A 21,994-nucleotide genomic window follows, 5' to 3' on the forward strand; every position below is an offset into this window, starting at 1 on the left:
GGATGGGATCTGTAAAAAATGTACACAGAATGTGGGTAAATGAAGAAAAATAGATGAAGAAGAAAAACAGTTATTGGGTGGGGATGTTAGCTAATGAGACATGAACAACCCACCGGACCCGCAAATTCAAAACCTACCGCTACACTTGCAGCATATTTAAAAGTGGATCTGAAATGTGGTCATAGCACCTAAATCAAACTTTTCCTTTGTCACAATAGCCAATTATGAACATACCAGTTGCCAACCTAAATGTATGTATTCTTTCACTTCAATGAAAGTTTGTAATGATAAATAGCAAATAACATTGTAGCAAAACAGGACGAAACACAATGTATTGTATATTAATAGCTATGGAATATTTTGGGGAAATGCATGCAAATTAAGTGAGGGAGAGCTGCATGAGTTTATTTGCAAAAACAGTAAATGGAAGCGCAAAAAAATAATTTAGCAGAATAACGAAACAAGTCTGGTTTTGAGACTGCCAAATAATGAAATAATTTAAATGAAAAACATGTTTTTATTTCGTGACAAAAAGCAGAATATAACGGTGCGCAGGAGCGCTGTGTGTCTGCAGCCGCTGAGTGGCTCTGATCCATCCTCACGTCCTCCTCCCTCCCACCAAGGCGACTCCTCTCCTCAGACCCTCCCACATTTTTGTGTGTGTGTGTGCGCGCCTCAGATGACATCACTGCTTTAAATAATCCCGTTGCTTCTTCCCGGCCGTCCTTATCATCACTACTCACCCAGCGTACACAGCGTCGCGGTTCAACACGATGTGTTTGTAGCTGAGCTTTGGTTGAAGTTACACAGCAACGTTGAAACAAATCTCCTCTGGCAGACACCGCTGCCTCCTTGTCCGCTTTCATTAATTAGTCCGTTGTGCTTCCAGCACCGGGGTTCCTCCTTTGGGGAGAAAGAAAAAGCGCAGACTAGGCTTCAGTGCGGGGAGAAGGAAAAAAAGAAGAGAGGTGGAGAAGAGGACCGAGCTAAGTCGGGCGTGGTAGCAAGAAGAAAAAAAACTCATCTTTGTTAGCAAAACTTCAAAAAGTAGCAGCCGCAATGTCGCTGTCGGTACCGCAGAACGGAGTAAAGGCGGATAACGAGCCCGTTATCGAGCTGTTCGTGAAGGTAAGACCGCGGCACAAGTCGCACGGGAGAAGTTTTTTTTTAATTTTAATTTTGAGTAGCTTCAGTGTGTTGTGGTGATGAATGCTTTATTCCTTCCATTCGCTATTCTTTACAAACTAGGTTTTTGTTGAGCTAAAACCATTTTAGCTAGCTATACGTTGGTGTTTCACTCACGGGGTTTGCTGTACACTTGATGGAAACGCTACAAGAAGATCTTATGACGCTTTAAGTTATTATTATTTAAAGTTTTAGAATCATAAATCTATTTTTCCACTGTGGCCATGTGGAGCCTGCAGCGTCACGCGCAGGGCGGATGCAGCTTCCCTCTCCCATCGAGTGGAGAGAGGAGCCTGCCACGCTGAACACTGGCCGCTAAATTCGTTAACAAAAGCCGAGCAGTAGTGGACCATACGAGCAGAATCGCCACTGTAACATGTGCGCGCTTGCTGCGGCTACATGTTAATGCTTGATACAATGTAACGCTTCTCAGAATGATAGAAACATTGTTTCCATCCAGCCCTCCGTGGACTCGAACCAGCCATTTGAACGTTAAGTTGGATCACCTTGTCATCACTCAAAGTCTGCCAACAAAGATTTTTTTTTTTTTTGAGACAGATTAGTTTTGTGATGCTGTTGCTGTGCACAGTTTTCCAAGTTTCCTTCACACTTGTGTGGCGAGGGCGTGAAAGAGTATTGTGGGCCATTGTTACTGTATGTCGCAGCTGTGCGTCCTCAGTGCTGTTATTGACACTGGTTGTTATTTAACGTCATATATTTATAACTGTGGGTGTCTCCTTCTGGGAAGCACAATTCACCACATTTAGACATGATAGATTAGCTTGATGGACTTGTCTTCAGATAATAATAATTTTTTTACGACACCTGCCTTCCCTAAAACTGTAGGTGTGTATCAAACGGTCTGGGCCTCAGCAGTGGGGATGGTGGAGGGGCTGTGAATGGCTGTTTTTCTTTCTTCAGCCTGCTGCTTTGCAGGGCGGGAAAATGGCAGAGGGAAGAAAAAAGGGGGAGGCTGGGGACAGGGGGGAGTGGGAGGGAGTTATGGGGTCCTGACTGGGAGAGGGCGTGGGGGTGATGGTGCAGTGGGGGGGGGGGGTCACTGACCAGAAGGGCGAGCACTCAATAGTAATGATGACGGTGGAAGCGTGTAGCCCTGGGGCAAAAAGCATTTATTAAATGCTATGGATGAGCTGGTACTCCGTTAGCTCTGGCCTGTTAAAAGTTCTCAGTAGAAATACTGAAAATCCCCTCAGTCCTACTTGAGTTGTTAAAGGAGAAGCCTTTGTTGTGAGGCATTGATGAGGCTGAGCAGCAGGCCCTGCCGTGTAGCGGCAGAACAAATGGAAACGAACTGGCCGGCAGCACCATTTAGTGTGTGTGTGTGTGTGTGTGTGTGTGTGTGTGTGTGTGTGTGTGTGTGTGTGTGTGTGTGTATCTGTGTGTGTGTGTGTATCTGTGTGTGTGTGTATCTGTGTGTATCTTGAGTTATGGTCACGTGCCGGCGTCTGACATGTCCACATCTATTATTGAGGCCGTTGTTCTTACTGCGCTGCATTAAACACGATCATGGGAGACAATGGCGGGGGCACGCAGGTTGCCATAGGCGCACTGCTGCGAGCCGGGCCTCTGGGAGGAGCAGATAACGAACCGTGTGTGTGCTCCAGACTCACACAAGTGTCAGATCTGTTGGGGCACCGCCACATATCAATGCTGACTAATCATGCTTCTAGGACACGAGTTGCCTGCTGTGTCTGTACACGGTGTTTACCCATTAAAAAGTAGCTGACTGTCCCAGTTCAGAGACACTTTGATGATCTTGCAACTTTTCCACCTGTAGTGTCTACCGCTGCAGTCGTCGCTATGGGAACACTTTGCACTGTGCTCATCTTTTGAGGGCGTGCACGTGGAGTTTGCCATCGTCAGTTTATATTGCGCCCTGTTGCAAATGAGCGTGATATAACGCCTTTTTTATAAGAGGGAGGATCAACCCTTGACCTCATCACGGTGCGTCAGATTAGATATTGTTTTGTAGCCGGTGTGCTGTAGAGGGTGACTTCCTGAGCATCCACCCATGTCTGTTTCGCTCGACAATTCCACACATCACATGGTAGAAGCTGTAATATGAGACCCTGAATCTGATGTGTTTATGTGCTGTGATAGTTGGGGGGGGAATGCATTACTCTGATACAAGACATCTGAAACGGATGAAAAGGTGCAGCTGCATATAGTGATGTAGAATTCTTGTTATAGTGGAAGATGTTCCTCTTGTAAAGCGAGGTCCATCCGTCTCTATTGATTACAGCGCTACCTGGTCTGCTGGTTGTCTTGTGTTACTTCTACAATATGTTGAAGGAGATTGGCGGTCGTTGATGTGCATCATTCTCATCATTAAATCATCACAAGTTTGTTTATGTTTTCCTTACAGTTTTACAAAGCTGCGTAGCGAGTTATTCTCCGCCAGCATATGAGCCGGCTGTTTGACGGCGAACAGAATATAGATGAGTCGAGGGAAACAGTCGTGTGCCAAGATCACACCGCCCTCTCACAAAAACCTTCTGCTGCCTCCAGACTTCTACGCTCTTGGCAGCGGTAGCAGCAGAGCCAGTAAACATGCTGGAGGAGTGCTTTTTAAGTCTGGATGGCACAAGAGACCGTCTGTGTTTTGTGTAACTCCATGGGAACCGGGGAGACGGAAGCCTGCACCACGCCAGAGTAAGAGGCTGCACTCTGTAGAAGGACTGAATGCTCAACGCACAGTGTTAAGTCTCTCTCCTAAAGGCCTCGGGAAGAGCTGCTCATGTCACATTGCGCCATCAGTCGCCAGATGTGACAATTGGAGGTCTTGCCTTGTGATGAGCTGTTTTTATGGAAACACAATCGCCCTTTTCAGCAGTTGCTGTGCTCCGGTGGTATTGTTGGCAATTGATTAACCGCTTCTTTTGCAGGAATAGGAAATCAATAGAGCAGTTTATTTATTTTTCCCAGAGCATGCAGCAATGCTGCAGTCAGCATCATGAGTTTAGGGGACAAAGATTAATGGCTTGTTACTGTCGTAGAGCTGTTGTTTCTGCGCTGTGGATTTTGCTTCTGCAGCACCTGGCCCGTCACTGCTCCTTCATTGTAACTGACTCCGGACGCAGGCCCGATCAATCCGGCACCGTGTCATTATCACACCAGTTTGAAGAGGAGCTTTTCAGACGGCACGTTCAGAAGTTTCATTTCGTCTTCTTGTTCGTAGAATAGATCGTTCTTGGCTGTGTCTGGATTAAGACTGTGCTGTGTGAAATCATGTTGTGCGGGTATATCCTCAGGAAAAGCTTAGTTCGCCCTGTTATGAGGAGGAAGAGCTCGTTTGTGCTGCCCGACCAGGAAGCCGGCGGCTAATGAGGCGTTTCTCCCATGAGCTCAAGGACAGGAAGTGAGGCCACCCTACATGGCCAACAACATGGATCCGAGACTTTGCAGATTTGATCCAAACAGAGAGTCTTGTGTGTTCATGGGTTGGTGTGTTTTACTTGATAACTAATGGGGCTGCACAGGTTACCACTGCATACATTACCTACAAGGTCAAGATGCAGAGGAAAAACGAGCCTTGACCGACTCTACCTCTCTGTTACATCATCTTCACTGTCAGTGTGTGTGTGTGTGTGTGTGTGTGTGAGACACCCCCTTAAAAGAGGAGAATCTGCCCTGCTCGCTACACATGTAACTCAATCACACTCAACATGATCCCGTCTGCTTGTGTTTCCCGTGCTGTGTTCTTCATAGCCGATCCATCTGAAGTATATACAAACCTAAAGCGGAGCACCTGAACGTGGAGGATTGGATGACAGGGCCATCTTTTCCGGACTCATCATCAGTCCTCCAAGGTGCACAGTGGAGTTTCCCAAATATCCATCCAGGCTCTCATTGTCTTTCAGTACGTCCCAGGCGGGTACAGAAAGGCAACTCAATTGCAGGTCAGAGTGGACGCAAGCGGCGAGTGGCCAGAGAGAGAGAGGGAGAGAGACGCACTGTCTGCTCATTACCGATGAGGCCACTTTGTGAGGCCACTGTGCAGGCTTCTGCTGCCATGCATATCTGGCGTGTGCGGTAGCAGCATGCTGGCATTGTGTCGGTGCCAAAGGACTGGTTCACAGCTGTCAAGACGAGAGTTGCTACAGGATTCCTTTTGGTTAAAAATGGAACTACTTCGGGCCCGTACAGAGAAGTTTTAGATGCTTTACGATAGACGTGTGGAGGCGAGTTTTCCGTGTTATTTCCTTTGTAAATGTGAGGAAAAACAAGGAGAGTAAAGTTACATGTTTGGGGTTCTTTGTGTAAGCGGGTGTGCATAAGTGGGTGGCGAGTTGCAGCACTGTTTGTGTTCGACACTTGAAACAACAGTCAGAGCGAGGGTGATTGTTGGTTCATGCTGATCTCCCACATGGCCGTCTGTTTGTTTTCCCGTCATGCTGGTTCTGAATCGCTCCTCACCAAACACCCGTCAGAAGCCTGAACTGGCTGTTTGTCCTATCTCTTCTAATCAGTGGTTATAACATCATGGTTGAGCAGTAAGCCTCTTTTTAGACTTCAGGCTCCAACTTTCCACAGAACCCCGGCGGTTGTTAGACGGCACTCCTGTGCTCCAGCACAGTAGGCCTGTGTCTGACGGGAAGTCTCGCGGTTTCCACTGAATGATGTCAGCCTGAGTCAGAGCCACACCAAGGATGTGATGGCGTTTCCATATTCCAGCAGGATCTGACTCCTCTACACTCATCTCCCCCAGGACCCAGACCTAGTCGTTCAGTCATGGGACCTCAAGACCTTTTTGGTGATTGTCAAAATCAGCCGATATTATTTTAGGTGGCATTAGATGCCTGGTTGAATTCATACTCTTCTTTGCTTATTGTTTTATCATGTGGTTTCTGGCTTAAATAGTATTTTTTTCCAGTTTTTAGACTTTATTTCGTTTAAGAAATGTTCTTGAAAGGCTGCTTGTGTTTAGACAATCAATATTTGAGAAGTTGGGTTCTTTTTGTGAAATAAGGTTTTTGTAGAAACACACAGTTGTATTCCTCAAAGTAAGCTATCGAAAAACAGACGTCCTTTAATTACATGTTTTGACCTCTAAACTTCTCAGATTGTCTTATTTCAGTACATTTCTGAGAGCCAAAAAGGTAAAACTATTATCTCACAACAAAGCAGATTAGAGAAGAGCCCTCAGCAGAATATTCTCTTCTTTTTTCTATTCCAGTAAGGATCTCATGAACCTCTCGGATTTATTCTGTGACCTACTGGAGGTTGTTCTTGAGCTCCAGGTTGGGATAGTCGCTGACGTAGGACGGCTAACCCTGCAGCCAGAGAATGGATGGCATTTATTCTTGAAGAACGAGTAATTGATTGAATAGTTAGTTTAGTTTTTCACCAATTCATCTGCCATGTGGCTCTATACTCGGCCCTATTCAGACAGATCATCTTTAGCCTGGTTGCATTTTCCTGAAGCCTGAAATTCTGAACACTTGTCTTGTTTGTTCAGACATTAGATTGACTCTAAAAAATATTGTTTGTGGCCTTGGAAACCTCTGCAGTGTATGCTTAGACAGTGTAAGGGTTCTAGTCTCTACCCTGCTGACATGCCCTTGAGCAACGTATCGAATCATTCCAGGTGTAGGGCCTTGACCTCTGACCTGCCTTTTGGAGTGGGACATATGAGAAAAGGTTTAGAATGTCTTCAGACCACCGTGGGCAGAGAAACCCTGTCTGAAGCGGCCCGCTCGGGGAATTCACAGTCCTGACTCCAGCCCCACACTGTATACTTGTCCAGCAAACAGGGAGAGGCGTTGCCATGACATTACCATGGCTGCCCACTCTCAAACAGACATTCCTGCTGCGTGTCAGAGCAGCAGCAGCAGCAGCAGGAGGAGGAGAAGAAGGAGGAGGAGGAGGAGGAAAGCTGCAGCACTTGTTATATCGCCAATTCCTTTTTCGGTCAAAGTGTGGCTTGAACTTGCTGAGCAGCCCACCCAATTTAGAACATGAAGTGTGTTGGGGAGGGGAAGGCAGGGCAGCCATGTTGCTAAAATTAGGCTGTGAGCAGAGACTGGGAGGAGGGCCGTGCCCAGCCCGAACTGGATCCAACGTGGTCTCGCATCGTCAGTCTAAGATAGGGAAACTTCTGTCTTCCATAAATATAGGAGGAACTTGTGACTAGATATCTCGGTAGAAATATGAGGTCGAGGTTGAGTTGAACAGCTCTTGCCTTTTTTATAGATGCCGGCTCGTAAAATTGAATAGGACTTGACCTGTGTAGAGGATGCCTTCTTGTGCCTGTTAAAAGTGCACATACCTTCACGTGCGTACACGGTCACATTATGTTCAAGCTAGTTAGTTACGGTCTCTTTTACGCCCGATATGTGAGAAGTTGGTCATTGCATCAGTGGCTATATGAGCATAGATATAGGGGAAATGATAAAGAGGTAGTGAAAACAGTGTGTGTGTGTTTTGAAAAGAAAAAGTGTTTTTAAAGACACCACTTGCTGACTGAGGTCTCATTGTTCCGTTGCGGGATCACGCCGTCCTGGACACAACCTCCTAGATAACATCCGACTTGAGCATGACTCACACCCTCCACTGGGCAGCTGTGTGTGTGTGTGTGGCAATACATAAGCAAGCATCTGTTGACTCACGGTCCCTCCATTGAGCCTAAATAAAGCTTGAGAGTCTGTTGGCAGTAGTCAGCTGCTGCTTCTGTGCCCCAGACGTTATTATAACCGCTTCACATTGGAGGAAATCACTGTATAAATCTCTGTGAAAGATGGTGTAACCGTCTGCAAGATGAGAGTCATTCTTGACCAAAAAAAGAAGAAAAAAAGTTTTCCCGTCAATGCTGCTTGTATTTGTAATCAAACTATTGCTTTACTTCTCAGGGAGTAAGGGGAACTTTTTCAACTGACATGCTTTGCCTTATAAGGGTCTGCTTGAAATTCTAAGTGTTTATTTTTATTGGGGTGTTTTTTTCCCCCCCCTTGCTAACTGGTGATGACGTACCTAGAACTGTACAAACAGTAAGGGCTTTGTGTTGTTGCTGAAGGTTGAATGTCGCACTGTAATAGTGGCCCTCTGGAAAGTGTGAGTAGGGTGGAGGAGAGCAATCCTTGGAGGAGTGTCCTTCATACTCGTTTGTGGGCCATAGGCTTCATGTCATGTTGTTTTGATTTTCATCGTCTAAGGTGCTTCTTTGAAACGTTATTCAGCACAATTATTGCTGACCGCCTCCTCACTTGAGTCTTTAATTAGGCAGCGGAAACGCAGCTCCAACAGCATCATCACGTAAACTAAAACAACGCACCCTCTTCTTCGGTGGGAGTAACAGGACATTTCTGGAATAGTCCCCCCACCACCGTCCCTCCCTGACTCCACCGAGAGGCCCAGGATAAGGGGGAGAGAAGGAGGAGGAGGAAGAAACGAACAGCGTGCCAAAGAAGCACGCAGCCACTAGCTTGCTGTCTTTTTGCTTCCTCCCACTTAAAGCATCCATTACCTCCTGCTCCCCTTCACGTCTGTGATACCTCGATTCCTTCCTATTTGCTCTAATAGCTCTCTCTCTAGCTTGTTCGTCCCTCCCTCTCTGTCTCTGCCGCCGGTGTCTTTGGCAGAGAGCCGCAGTCCGCACCGCTGCAGAGAGAGAAAGCAAAGATTGAAATGTCTTCCTCAGCTGCTGCTGCGGCCTTTTCTTCTCGGCCACTTGAGACGCAGAACTGTCAATTGTGTTGAAGTACAGTGAACGGCTTTTGATTTTCAAATGACATGGCGTCGTGTGGTTTGAATTTTCTGTCCCTAAAGAAAGGGGGAGCTCACCTGTGAGCTGGTAATCCCCCCCCCACACACACACACGTCTGTCTATCGCCATGGGAACAGTCGCTGCGCTGCATCGCCACCCTCGGTCCAGCACTGAATGGCTCTCTGTAGGTGCAGCGCTGTAGGGAAAAATGGGAGTAATCATCCCATTGGTGTCTATCTGATCTGCTAAGGATCAGCTAATGCCAGTCTTGTGTTGTGATGGCCATGAACCATGACACCCCCGACACTTCATGGCCGAAGCTTTATTTTAGAATTGAATCATGTAAGGTAAAGGCGGGGGGGGGGGGGGGGGGGCACTTTCATTTGCCGAACAAAGGCAGTGATCTAATCCAAGCTTTTCACATATTGAATTCAGAAGGGGTTGGGCAGAGGGAGAGGATGGTACAATGGGAGCCAGAAGGCAGATCAAACAGAGCCGCCCCACTGGGCGTCACACGGAGGACAACAGCAGCCAGCCTGTCCGCACCAGCAAGGAGCCGCTGGACTCACTGAACACAAAGTCCACCATTGAATCTGCATCTCTGATATTAAACAAATATATTCTGTTCAGATAATGCTCCAGCTCAAACTGATTTGAATCTTTTATTTATTTATTTATTTTATTCAGCGCTCTTTGCAAGTCTGTGTGAAAACACAGTTGATTTGTGTTCCTCCTTTGCATTACTCGTATAGTCCCGCTTTGCATGTCACCTCTGCAGGACAGACGCAGAAGGGAATGAGGAGTGACTGACCAGAAAAACAAAATGATGTTCAGCCGTTTGGCAGAAGCTCTGCTACGGTAACGCGCTGAATGGAGAGCTGCATACCAGAGCACCGATACTTGAATAACCTCCACGCTTGTCCTTGTGAATAGATGAATAAGGTGCCTTCTTCATTGGCCTGGACAATGGCACACCTTGACAGGCATGTAGCTCTGTGCCGAGTCCAACATGAAGGTTGTGGCACGTCAGGTGTATTATTTGTTAATGAAAAGCGGCAAATGACTGATTTCAGTCTCAGTGATTTCTCAATTTTTTTTTGCCATTATGTGGTTTCATTAAAAAATGAAATGGGTGTTCTTGGAGCGGACGTTATTGTTGCGCCAGGCAGATGTCATTAAGATACCGTGCAAAGCTTAGTGAGATAAATGAAATGCGTATTCTTCCCTCCCTCTACACGCTGCTCGTACATGGCTGTGAGTTGAGCAAAGTGAGGGATGATTTGGGGAGTTGGAGAGAGACGGGAGTGGGCGCTACGAAGAGATGGAGGGTTGTTGGGATGACCGGAGAGATCTCTGTTTGCAGCACCCTCCCGTAGCCTCCCTGTTAACTGCTGTGAGTGCGATAGCGAGACAGAAATCACCGCTATTCTTGCTTTTTTTTTTTCATCAGAAAACTTGCATGTTGTGTTTCCAATGTTTGAAATCTCTTCCTCAAAATACTTCTTTTTTTTTTTTTTTTTGTTTTTGGAGGATGCGCGCCATTGATGCCATTCCCAGCTGCTCAACCTTGTGTTTGTGCAGTCTAGCGAAAAGAGGAAACAAGAGGCGGTCGCAGTCTTGATCCCTCCACAGGTGTCCTCTTACTCTTGGGACAGTTTTGCACATTAATGGAGGGGCGGGGGGGGGAGTGTGCTGAAGTATTTAAAACAAGGAGGGTTTACTCTCTCCATGCTTTACCTCCTACTTAGAGTCTTTTCGAGGGCAGCCTGTAATGTGTATGAAGGAGTCATTGTCTGAAACGGGCCTTCTTCGGGGTAAAACGCCCCGGGCCGTAAAGGTTGTGCAACAGAGATGAGGTTTCTATCAAGATTGTCGGTGGTAGAAACCTATTGCAGATGTTTTTTAAGGTCGTTGTGTGCTATCTTGTGTTTTATGCTTGCAATAATTACAGATAAAAACTGGTGCCTTCCAGTCGTCGGGAACAGTGCCTGCAATATAGTGCTGATAGTTAATCTACTCCCGTTCTAACCCTCTTTCTGTCTGTGTGTTTACCGAAGGCGGGAAGTGATGGCGAGAGCATCGGGAACTGCCCCTTCTCCCAGAGACTCTTCATGATCCTGTGGCTCAAAGGAGTCGTCTTCAATGTCACCACGGTGGACCTCAAGAGGTGAGTCCTCATCTTCCTTATCTTCCTTTTTAAAAAAGGCTCCTCCTTCTTGATGGCGTCCTAGGTCTTTATCTGGGCGTTTCCTCAAAGGCCTTAGCGGCTCCGTAACGCCTTGATCCAGCCCCACCTCTGACACGCTCGCTTCATCCCCGCTGCTTATTTGGTTTTCCCATGACCCTTTTCTCAGGCCGGGGGCAAATCAGAGGAAAATAAACATACTGACTCTGGAGAGGCTATTTAAGGTTCTTTCTCCGCTCACTTCCTGTCTAGATTTTGGTGGGTTATTTTTCGTCCTACAGGCATCAGAAAACGCGGATCCTCTGTAATTCCGACCGCTAGAGATTGGCTTCCACATGCGAATGCCAGTACCGGAGGCTCTTTACCAAACCCTATGCTATGTGTCTGTGTGTGTGATTCATCTAAATGTTTTCCACTTGCTAAGGCAGGACAGGCAAGTGCCGGATTGTTTTTCAGACGTGGTCATGATGGCCGTCTGCTTTTATATGGTCCGTCTTCGTCACGTGCCTTTTTTTGACTCAGAGATTCAAGATTTCTGTCATCTTGTTCCAAAGCCTGCCTCGTCCGTGTGACAGCCGGTTCCTCGCCGGGCGTCTCCTCCTCTGAGACACGGAGACAACTGGTTGCTGGCAAAACACAACGGAGATGTACTTGATAAATACCGGGCCTCTTTTGTACAGCTAAAAGGAAAGCAGTGTCCATTTGACTAGACATTTGGTCTTCATACATGCCTGCACGTTCAAGACGAGCGCATAGGTTTGGCTGTATTTGCATATAGATTTTCCCTAACAGAGAGTAACATAAAACAGAGCTGGCTGATATCCTGTAAAGAGCAATGTGGGATGTCCTCCTACTGAGCAGAGTCTGTTCCCCTTCACTCCTCAAACTAACCTTTTTGTTCAGCCGGCGTGTCTACTTTATTTTTTTATTTCTCTCCAGAGGAACAAGTGATCCAGGCTTTGTCTTGTCCCTGCTGTATCGTGTCCGTAACCTTGAGTAAACATAAAGCGTCTGTGTAAAAGAAGGCGTGTGTTTGCCATATTTATGGCTCTTTTAGTGTTGTATTTAAATAGGACAACGGCGCACGTTGTTACTCCTGTAGAAGGACATGAATGTCACATGTCGCTGCCATAAGGCGAAATGACGTCTTCTCAAGGCTATCGTGTTAATATTTGTTTCTGCGATGAAAGCCTGTGAACCTCAAGGCAGTTTGTTGCCCAATGAGTGATGTCAACGGGTGAGGTTCCCACTTCCCCTCCGCATGCCAAAGAGTCAAAGTCATTTCCCGTTTTTTGGTTCCGTCGGATGACTTTTCCCAAAGCTCGGCCACCGTTGGGATCGTCGTCATAACCAAAAACCTGGCCCATTTTGAAAAGTCTCTATGATTACATGTTGTTGCTGGTTGCATGAGATCTAAGAGGAGCCACGCTGGCTAACCCCAAATCTGTTTGTCTCTAACGGACACGGCCGTGTGTTATGTTGTCTTCGTGCTGGAGGGATTTGAGCGTCTGTTGTGTTCACGCTGCTCATTCAACACATGCTCGTTTTTGTTTGTGTGTGCCAGAGACATCTGGTACAAAATGTGCTGGTTTCAAGGCCGCAGAGAGAAAGAGACTCACGAACCCACTCACCGAGATACACGAGCACACACACGACCACTTATGAATCTTGTGTTATTTACAGTGCGTATGTTTTATACATGGGAATGACCGCTGCTTTTACTATTAGATCCACACGCGTTAAGTTGGCTTTGATGTCTCTCTTCCAGGAAGCCAGCAGACCTCCAGAACCTGGCCCCGGGCACACACCCCCCCTTCATCACCTTCAACGGCGAGGTCAAAACCGACGTCAACAAGATCGAGGAGTTCCTCGAGGACGTCCTCTCTCCACCCAAGTGAGCGCTTTCTCATCGCCGTGGCAACGCGTTGACACACTGCCGTCATGTGCACGCTGTTATTTTAAATGCTCTGTCAGCATGTAATGAGCGGTAGAGGCCTTATAGGGATTTAATGGGATTTAAATGTTTCACTTAAGGCATAAGGCTTGTGTTCTATCATTTTGTTATTGCCACACAATCCCATGAAATGTATCGATTCCTCACGCCATCTTTCTGACTTAAAATGGGTCACAAATGTATACTTGCATGTTTTTTTTAAAAGCTGGATAATTGGCCTAAAACAGCAGTTTTTAGAAAATATTACTCAAATAGGAGTAATTGCATGTGCTGAGAGCTATTTTCATCTGTGAAAAAGGACTAGAATTATCCATTGACCACCACATAAATACATATACTGTATACATACATATATATGTGTGTGTGTGTATTTACTTGCTTGTGTGCAGGTACATGAAGCTTGGTGCAAGGCACCCAGAGTCAAACACAACTGGTATGGACATCTTCGCCAGGTTTTCAGCCTTCATTAAGAACTCCAAACCAGATGCAAATGAGGGTAAGTTACCTGTATATGTATGTCACACACACACACACACACAGTTGATTGGGTACACTGGTTACGAGCATAGATCCAGAAACCTTCCAGTTGTGTTGGGAGAGCTCTCTGGTTGCTAGGCGACATTGGTAGCCCTGCCCTGATTGGTGGTTTACGGCCTCACACATGAACACAGAGCTTTTGTTCCTCTTGTCCTCGCGCTCCCCGTCTCACCTGCTGGAGCGCTCTGGAAAACCGCAGAGCAGCTAACCTGCCTAGCGCTCACTATCTCATCCCGGACCCCGCTGTAAGAGAGGGAGGGGCTCATGTCACAAACGGGAATATGCAGTCTATTGTCTCGTAGATTCTGTGGCATTAGTGGTATTCACAAAATACCAAGATTCTGTATCATGTTTTTAGCCGTCTGCTCTCCACCCTGGGAAAATATCGAACCGCGGTGAGCTGGATGTGAAAACCAAGGCTGTGTCAACAGTAGTTTGATGCTGAATCTCATGGTTCAATGATAAGTGCTCTCCAACACAACAGGTCAGGTCTGCTGGTGCATGACCTGCTGGCACATTCATGTCATATTTCACAACAATAGAATGAATTGTTTAATGAACGATCCCTAGATGGATGGAGATGGGGTGAGGAGGACAAAGTGTAACACCTGTGCAATGAAATGCCATCCATTGAAATGTGTGGTGTGTGTAATAAGCTTTGAATACAATGTGTTACAGCAGCGCATCATTGTAGGTGCCTATGACTTGTGTGCTTTCTGCATTTATAATGTACAGTGTACATGCACACAATGGCTCGTCTCTTGATGAAATGCTGCCCCCATGTGGTCAGACAGCATATGATGCAGTGGGAAGCCTCAGGAAAAGCCTGGATAATTTAACACTGCTTAAAGATGATTTACTCATACAGTATATATGTATATAATTAAAATCATTTTTGTAATATCTCGTGTCTCCTTGCAGCTCTGGAGCGCGGCCTCCTGAAGACGCTGCAGAAGCTGGACGAGTATCTCCGCTCACCGCTGCCCGACGAGATCGACCACAACAGCATCGAGGACGTCAAGGTCTCCGACCGCAAGTTCCTGGACGGTGACGAGATGACCCTGGCTGACTGTAACCTGCTGCCCAAGCTGCATATAGTCAAGGTGAGCCAGGGAGTGTTTTTAAAGCATCGCTGAATCGTCTTATCATGTTATGCAGGGTCTCCAAAGGGCACGAGGTCACCAAACTTCCTGAAATGATAAGAATAATAAATAACAGGTGCAGCAAAACAAAGGAGGGTCAGTGAGATATCAGTCGATCAAGTCGTTACACTCCCACATGCTCCAGGGAATGAGTTTAATTTGACAAAATAACTGTCTTTTTTATTAATCATTGTGGGGGAATTAAGTGATTAATTGCTCACAAGGTTGTCTTCTGAATTCCTCCAACTATTAAAGAAGCGTAATTTCTTGACATCTTTTCTTTTGCATCCCGGTGCTTCACAAGGACCGACCGGTCTTATGTCTCTGGTGCTCTTGAGGTTTCTAACAGAACTCGTTGCTCACTCGGTGACGCGTCTCTAACTTCTGATACCTTTTGTCTCCAGGTGGTGGCCAAGAAGTACAGAGGCTTTGACATCCCCAAAGAGATGACGGCCATCTGGAAGTACCTGAACATCGCCTACACGCGCGAGGAGTTCACCAACACCTGCCCCAGTGACAAAGAGATCGAGATAGCTTACGGAGACGTAGCCAAGAGGCTGGTCAAATAAGCTCCTCCCTCCATCCCTCACCCCTGTCACCCCCCCCCCCCCCCCCCCACCTCTCTCCACACTCCCCTCCACCGAGACTGATATGCTCTTTCACGAGAACGAAAAAAAAAACTCTGGACTTCTTTTCCTTCTCTCCTCATCTAGAGCGAACCCCCAGAATGCATGAACCCTTTTTTTTTTTTTTTTGTTGATTCAGCAAAAAGGTCCCCGTTGTTCCACCTTTATTCCTCATTTATTTCCTTTTGTTTTTTGTTTGCCGCTGAATGTTGTGAGGCGGAGAAGAAGCAGCCAGAAGTGTGTATCAGTGTCGGGGGGGGCCTCGTCAAACACACTCCCTGATAAGCACAGGGGGGGCAAGGTCACAAGCTGCTGTTGATTTTTCTTTTTTCTTCTGTTGTCTGTTTAATGTTGAATCGCTCGTTTCTAGCATTGCTTTAAATGGAGAACCGAGCTTTGGGCGTATTAAGAGGCATTGTAAACAGTGTTGAAGCTTCAGTGTTTTTTTTTGGCTCAAGTATTCGGCAGGTTTCAGCCGGAGCTGATCCAAACGTGATTTGGTCGACGTATCGTGCGAGAGATGCTTTATTTCAATGTCGAGCTGCTTAAGATAAATCTAAACAATTGTAACGGCAGTTAAAGCTACCTGTTATCCCGGCTCTGATTTCCTCATTGTCTCCAGTAGCTCAGCTCAGCAGAATTGTAAGGGAAGTTTCCGGTAGCCTCTGCAGAAGTAACGACTCAGGACAAATCTGAACTATCCCACCGTATGTAGCGCACAGATTTTGAAGGTTGTGTAGATGTCTGTGGCCTTTTGTCCCGTCGCCACAGCCAAACTGGCCGACTCTTTTCTTCTCTCCTGAAAGCACGAAGGAAAGTCTTTTGGTTGTGTGGTTTAGATCACACGTGACAGACCCAAAAAAAATACTGGTCTCACTGTGGATAGGATGACTCCGGCTATGTAAACAAAGAAACCACACACTCACTGTTTCCCCCACTCCTTAGCATACAGGATGAAGGACACCATGTGCAGTCAGGCACCAGGAAAGGGTACACGAAATCTATTTATGCCTAAAGGACTGTAGGAGAGGAGTGAAGAACGAAGACCTTCCTCTTCAGTGTGTCTGTGGTAGTGAGTCTATGTTGTGATACTGTAGCTCCAGAAGTGCTTTAGTGCGGACTAAGCAAAACCTGTTTTCTCCCGTTTGCCATATATATATATATATTTTTTTTTTTTCAGACATTTGTTATGAAACAAATTTGATTTAAAAAAAAAAAAAAAAAAAGGAATTGTAAATATTTGTTTTGATTGCTCAGAATTCAATGTGTAAATTTTATACATTTCATGTGACTCTTGAGGAATACGGGCTACTTTCTTGCCTGCTTTGATTTTAAATCTCGATAAACCTTACTCCTATTTGCCTTACTTGTTTCTCTCTGCAGATGTTTTGCAGGACGGTTTTTCAGAGATCAGTTCATTACAACAGTTGTGATGTTGTACGAAGAAAATATCCAAGCTATATATCATGGCTCTTTTTTTAACAATATTGACTGAATTGAAATAAACATATTGGCACTCTGACTTTTGTGTTGTGTTGGCGGTCTTGTCTTTTACTTGAAGAGATTGGGTTGCCTTTGGTCCTCGATGGTATTTACAGCCTCCATGTTTTTAGATTAGTGTTCTTATCCCATAACAAAGACCTAACAGCCAAGACCTTAAGGCGTATAGTGGTGAAAACGAGGCTACTTTGACCTGAGTCATCATGTATGTTATCACTCCAGTGGCTCATAAGCAGCCTTTTATTAGTCTTTAACTTCTTTACAGTTAAGCTTGAAGGTTCTTTCTTGACCGTGAAAACAACACTTTGACAACTTCCTTGTTTCCAAAACTTTTAACCATATCTCGTAGCCCTTCAGGCCTCAATTGTTTTATTATTCATGGTCAAAATGTCTTCAGTGGGGGGAAAAAAAAGGCATATTGCACCTACCCAAGTGTAATTGATGTAACATTTAGCATTGATTGATATAGAAGTTACATGAATTTCATTGTCACAAATCAGGTTTTTACCAGCTTTAGGACCAATTATGAAAATGGCAAAAAGCAGAATTTATAATGTATTTTTTTATTTCGTTTAAACAGATCTGTCAGTTTTACAGGGGCAATCCATATTCGGACCTTTTTTACCTTCAGCATAAACACGGTCCAAGTATTCCGCAGAAGACAAGGAAGTCTATTATTTTACTCTTTAAAGGTCAAATCAATTGAACAATTAATGTAGGTATGTATCATCCGAATAAAAAAAAAAAACCTTATTAGGTTTCTTGCTTTACTTGCTAATCACTGATGCAGCAATACAGAAAGGTTTGGGAACTCCTAGGCCAAAACATGTTTGTTTACAGCTCTCTCCCTCTCCCAGGAATGTCCCACGTGGGTGTCCACCCGCTGTGGGCTCCGCCTTCCCCGTGAAGACGCCCTCTGGCTGTCAGCTCCATCGTGTTTTTCAGCCAGTTCCCTACTGTTCTGATACACAAACAAGTCTGTTCTGCGAGGCCGATTGCAGCCAAGTTTTGCAAGAGTTTTAAGAGAGAGAGGGAGAAAAAAAAAAAGTATGGAGGCGTACAGTTTTTGGATGCTCTCCAGATCATTAAAGTGTCACATTTCAACCACAGACATTCGCTACTCCCTTACTGGTGAACACGCAGACACGGTTTCCACTTGAAATTCACAGGGAAGAAAATTCACCCATAAGAAACCAGACAGATCTGTGTGTGTGTGTGTCTGTGTGTGAGGTAAGAGAAGACAACAAGGCTGGCTATCATTCAGACCACACACTCATTACAAGCAGGGTGAGTGTATTAGTGTAATTGGGTAATGAGGGTGAGGCCAGGAGGGGCTGAGTATTGTTTCTCAAACATGTTTTGTGTGTGTGTGTGTGTGTGTGTGTGTGTGTGTGTGTGTAAAGAGCAGGGCTATATTACACACCATGAGAGGGAGCCAACAAGTCAGCTAAACTCATATGCAGGTTACAGTCACAGTTGCTTCCCTGGGTTTTTCTTTGTTAGGATGAGAAAACATGGAGCGCAATTTCTTTACCCTTGACATACATTCATTGCCATCAACCAGTTGTGTATTTTCATGCTGCTCAATATGCTCAGTGAAGCCTTTTTTTTTCAATTTGGCATTGACTCTTTCGCTGCAGTGCCAGTTCAGTTTGCCGGTTTTACACAACACCCATTTATACAGCTGGCTAAATATTGACACTGGTAAAGTAGCTCGCTCAAGGGTACACAGTGATATCCCATCTGGGTTTTGGAGCTACAATGTTTGAAAACCCTTCTTTGCATATGGACTCTGTGCACCTAACATTTGATGTGGCTGCATGGTGTTGTGTTTAGGTTTACCCTGTTGACCGATGGCACACAAGGATACATGTAGAAAATTCATGGCTGCAAGTATATCGGGATTCTCTCCGTTTGAAAATAATATCTTATGATGTGAACTATCGTTTAATTTTTAATTTGCACATAATATTCCATTCATACACGTTATCTAACCTCCATCGTTACAGCTAAATTAAAGGAAAGGATGAATGTTATTGTCACTGACAGTTTTCAAAGTTTATACTGTGGGCAAGGCCTGATATTATCAGTTTAATACTGTATGTGAGCCTCAATAGCCCTGAGGCTGGACTTTATAGTGGTTCTGCTACAATACCTTTCAGTAGGTGTGCACATACATAAATCTTACATTTTATTATGGTAATTACATCATAAAAAAGAAGCTCTTGAAGGCTAAGATAATTATAAGGCAGTGCTTACCAGCCTTTTTGCGACACCTTATAACAAAGCAAAGTCAAACCCAATGTCAGTCACATATGTCTACGGATTATGACCAGCTCTAACAAAGGGTACTTTTTAAAGAGTGAGTATTATTTGAAAATATTGGACTTTATGATGTTATTAGTCGATTCACGAGAAAGACACAAAGATAAGGACACATAGCTGTAAAAATGAAAAGATTCTTTTGTAACCCCTCAGATTTATCCTGTGACACCTTGTGGGGCCCCGACCCCCAGGTTTGGAACCAAATGCCCATAAGGTGACATTAAGCCCTGATATTATGTGGTGAGTTGCCTATCATGGTGGTAATAATTATATGGCAACAAAAGCATTGTTAATTTTGCAGCTATAGGCCTACAGCATTCAACGAATTAAAATGTTAATTAGCAAACAAAAGCTTTGTGGTGTCAAGCAGCCAGAAGCCAAAGCGTGTGCTTCATGGCCCACCGTGAAGCCCTTTGAAAGAGTTTGTAGCTGTCAAAACACAGTGTAAGACAGCGCACTTGTGTGACTTGTAAATGAAGTGTTGCATTAATAATGGCTGCATTCCACTCAGGTGTTCTCAACACTTTCTGCTCAGTGGCAGGCAGGATACTGGCACACTGAAATGGAACCAGCCAGTAATTAATGTCATTAGTTCCACATCATAATGTTTGCTGGTGAGAAAGGGCTACAAAAAGATTAAAAAACAATTGATATGACAACACTGTAATTGCATTCGTGGCTGCCCGCCACAGTAGCTCGTTAATATTCAATAAATAGCTGCTGTGTGTGTGTGTGTGTTAGTGTCCACACTAGTGTGTGAATTAGTGGGCACGTTAGCTAATGAGCCAATCAGAGCCAGGCAGTGAAACACAGCGGCTGCCCGGTCTGACACGAGACCACTCGGTGTGTCGTTTTGCGTGTGTTTGCTGGCTAACTTCAAGCATGTCTGCTACAGTGCCGCGAGCCTCACCGCCCCCACAATGACTCCCGTGCCCTTTATCTGCTCCTCGCGTCTTCAGCAACGTTGGCCCTTCTTCAGCAAATATGTTGGCGTCCGCTCGCGACTCTCAAAACACTCCGTCGTCTGTGACTTGTTAGCGCGAGCGCCGAGGCCTGTGTCGACGCTCCGAAAAGGTGCGCTTCTCTTGCCAAACTTCTTCACGTCGCAGCACAAGCTGTCATTAACCCATCATCCCGTTCAGTCTTTTTTGGCAGCAACACAAGGGGTTTTGTCCGGTAGGCATAAAGTTACGCATACGTGGGCCTATATATCTTGATAACTCTGGAAAAAAAATACGTCAATATGCTGAAAGTGATGCAGAGTGGCACACTGGAGGAAAGCGTGAAACTCGAGAATATTCTTATGTGTTTGGTATGTTTTTCAAACTGGGTTCAAAGGCAGTGAAGCTCAATAGTTTGGCAATTTTTTTCCGGTGTGAAGGCTTGAATATATGGTCCACGTGTGTGTTTTAAAGGTTGAGTTCACCCAAATTACCTTAAACTATATTTTCTCAAATTAACATCGATGCAATGCAGGAGACAAGAATCGTGTTTGTGGGGTCCATTGTTACTCTGGATAACCCACAGAGCTGTAAACAGCAGTGGTGGAGAAAGTCGTCATATTTTACTTAAATGTATGAGCAAAATCACCATACAGCTAGCCTGCTGTATCACAAGTAAAAGTCCTACATTTCTAATGTTAAAAGTACATATTTCTATCAGCAAAATGTACAAAAAATGTTAAAAGTAAGTGCTCGTAATGCAGGAAATGACCCCTGTGAGGGTCAAACTGTTATTATTGGTTTATTCTTACTGATGCTATAATGCATTAAGATGTTATTGTTCATCCAAGTAAAGCTAATTTTGACTGTTTATATACTTTTGGGCACCTTGCTGTATAACAGCGCATCAAATTGTACTCTAGTAAAGTACAAGTATCTAAAATTCAGTGCTCGAGTGAACACACTTGCATTCCACTGCTGGTGAGATTTTTTTTGTGTTTTTCTTTGAGCAGCACATTTAAAATTCCTCTCCCTTCCTTTTGTGTCAGGGTAGACGCAGATGGGTATCTCCAAACCTTGGCAAAGGGAACCAAAAACTACACGATCTGCATGGCTAGGTGCACGCAGCGCACAGGTAGGTCGCACAATGTGTAAACGTGTGTTTTGGTGGAGCCGACCCTTCATTTGAAGTTGACCGCGGTTACAAAGGCGGTTCATTTCAATTGAAGGGAAGCTCCACAGACCGTTCCTTTGGCGTGTATCCTCCTTAAGAGGCAGTCTTCCATTGGGTGCCCTCTGCAACAAAACACTGTCACTCCTTATTTGAGCCTTGCAAGGGTCCAATGTTGCCAGGCGAGTGGAGTTCATAGTGGTGTTCATTGTGGCATCAGCCACCCCAATAACTCCCAGACCACCAAATAACCGCCCAGCTTATCTGCCCCGCTCCAGCGCCTGCAGTCAACCAGTCAGGGTGGGTTTTGTGTGCTCGCGTTGTTTATTTTACCCCCCATTAAAATGTGGTTGGGTGGCTTTCTCTCTCTCTCTCTCTCTCTCTCTCTCTCTCTCTCTCTCTCTCTCTCTCTCTCTCTCTCTCTCTCTCTCTCTCTCTCTCTCTCTCCGGAGCTCAGTGGCTACTGTGGTGGGGAGATAGGGGACTGTGGTGGTACCCCCTTGGGGCGGCCCACAAAAAGGCTGTCTCACCCCCTTCCCCTTGCTTGCCACTCACCCCATCTGGGTCCTGCAGTCACACTCTGTGGCAGGGCTGCGGTTAGCTGCTGCCTGTCGGCTGGTTAAAGAGGCACAATGAGGGTCCAAGGATACAAACATCAAGAAGGAGAAGCGCTGTTCACCACAGACGCCACCAGAGGGTGCTCGG

The 21,994-nt window shown here is 45.5% G+C and overlaps 1 protein-coding gene across 1 annotated transcript; it reads left to right on the top strand.

Moving 5' to 3' along the window:
• Positions 1-111: 111 nt before the first annotated feature.
• Positions 112-16,874, top strand: clic4 (chloride intracellular channel 4). Its single transcript, XM_076108711.1, has 6 exons — positions 112-1,128; positions 10,966-11,075; positions 12,862-12,987; positions 13,437-13,543; positions 14,506-14,687; positions 15,131-16,874. The coding sequence occupies exons 1-6, from the start codon at positions 1,060-1,062 to the stop codon at positions 15,293-15,295; spliced, it is 759 nt and encodes a 252-aa protein (XP_075964826.1). The 5' UTR covers positions 112-1,059; the 3' UTR covers positions 15,296-16,874.
• The last annotated feature ends 5,120 nt before the right edge of the window (positions 16,875-21,994 follow it).

The sequence above is a fragment of the Anarhichas minor genome, unplaced genomic scaffold, assembly GCF_050575085.1.
Source record: "Anarhichas minor isolate MPS153535 unplaced genomic scaffold, ASM5057508v1 ptg000040l, whole genome shotgun sequence".
Classification (NCBI taxonomy): Eukaryota; Metazoa; Chordata; class Actinopteri; order Perciformes; family Anarhichadidae; genus Anarhichas; species Anarhichas minor.

What these genes read in the sequence shown, in the direction of transcription:
- clic4 (XM_076108711.1), top strand. Translation starts at nt 1,060, where the DNA reads ATGTCGCTGTCGGTACCGCAGAACGGAGTAAAGGCGGATAACGAGCCC. An exon ending in TTATCGAGCTGTTCGTGAAG is followed by an intron (nt 1,129 to 10,965) that starts GTAAGACCGCGG and finishes TGTTTACCGAAG; the next exon opens with GCGGGAAGTGATGGCGAGAG. An exon ending in CCAAGCTGCATATAGTCAAG is followed by an intron (nt 14,688 to 15,130) that starts GTGAGCCAGGGA and finishes TTTTGTCTCCAG; the next exon opens with GTGGTGGCCAAGAAGTACAG.